This window comes from Malurus melanocephalus, unplaced genomic scaffold (assembly GCF_030028575.1).
Source record: "Malurus melanocephalus ecotype Western Australia unplaced genomic scaffold, MMel_1.1 scaffold_1369, whole genome shotgun sequence".
Classification (NCBI taxonomy): Eukaryota; Metazoa; Chordata; class Aves; order Passeriformes; family Maluridae; genus Malurus; species Malurus melanocephalus.
In genome coordinates, this window is record NW_026624601.1 from 39,380 (window position 1) to 40,782 (window position 1,403).

Sequence of the window (1,403 nt, forward strand, 5' to 3'; positions counted from 1 at the left end):
TGACCCTCCTGCGTGTCCCCAGTCCCCCTCCCACAAGAGCAAGCGGCAGCAGCAGGAGCTGATCGCCGAGCTGCGGCGCCGCCAGGTCAAGGACAACCGGCACGTGTACGAGGGCAAGGACGGTGCCATCGAGGACATCATCACAGGTGAGCCCCCTGTCCCCCTGTCCTACTGCCCCCTGCCCCTCCTGGGCATTGCCAGCCTCGTGCCTCAGTCCTCTCCTGCCTTATGGGGACATTCCTGGGGTTTAGGGCAGCCAGGGATCCCACAGCTGCTCCAGTGAGGGTCTGCCCCACATCCCTTTCCTCWCCCCACAAATGGGATGAGTGGCAGGATGAGGAACCTTTATTTCCCTTGATGGTGATCCCAGAAATGCTTCAGCYGTCCCCCAGTGACCCCAAACTGCTCCAGATTGTCCTGCTGACCCCACAGGGAAGGGACACAGCCCCTGGGGCAGCCAGGCACACCCAGGACTCTGCTGCTGATAAAATGAGCCACCTGTGCTGCCTTTTGCCCAGGAATCAAATCCTTTTTAACCCTTCAGGCTGCTGGGAATGCAGAACCAGGAATTTCCCACAAATCATTTGTGGTGTAGAAGGAAAATTATTTACCACCTCAGGAGCTTCACAAACTCTGTTTCCTTGCACAGAATCCCCCAAAAAGGTCCTTGCCTGCTGCTCCTGGGAGTTTTCCACAGGAGTTTTCCCTGCAGAAGGGCAGGAGAGCTGTTCCACCCCTTCCTAAGGAAAGCCAGGGAATTTTTGCCCACTGGATGATGGGGCTGAAGCTTTCCCAGTCCTTCTGAACCTCAATTAACGGCCCTGTGATAACATTCTTCATTTAAAGGGCAGGGTGGCAATGATACCCAGCCTGGCACTGCTTCCACAGCTCCTGGGAGTTGGTTTAATTGGCAAAGSGATGCTCCTGCTCTGTGGGAGGGACAGATTGTGTGACAGCCACCCATATCCAGGGAAAAGGGACCAGGGGAGAGGSTGCCAGGCTCAAATCAAACATTTCCTGTGCCCATGTGCCTGGATGGGCCCATTTTGGGGTCTCAAGCCACAGAGGAGGAAAGGTCTGGTGCAGAAAGTCAGGAAGGACCAAGATCACCTCCCCATCCCTGCAGATATCCCAGTAAATCATGGAGCTCCCCATCCCTGCAGATATCCCAGTAAATCGTGGAGCTCCCCATCCCTGCAGATATCCCAGTAAATCGTGGAGCTCCCCATCCCTGCAGATATCCCAGTAAATCGCGGAGCTCCCCATCCCTGCAGATATCCCAGTAAATCCTGCACCTCCCCATCCCTGGGAGTGCTCTAGGCCAGCTTGGAGCATGTCCCCTGGTGTTCCCGGTGTCCCTGTGGAGCCCTGAGCTGTCCCTGTGCTGGAGCAGCTCCTGGAGC

General features: G+C 56.5%; 1 protein-coding gene across 1 annotated transcript in view; it reads left to right on the plus strand.

Moving 5' to 3' along the window:
- The window catches only part of LOC130586866 (formin-like protein 2), a gene marked incomplete at its 5' end in the record, with an annotated part of 37,766 nt that extends 36,391 nt beyond the window's left edge, over positions 1 to 1,375 (plus strand). The window contains one exon of the mRNA XM_057387780.1: positions 23 to 1,375. Coding sequence (XP_057243763.1) covers positions 23 to 283 — 261 coding nt within the window. The remainder of the gene's footprint in view (positions 1 to 22) is intronic.
- Between the last annotated feature and the right edge of the window lie 28 nt (positions 1,376 to 1,403).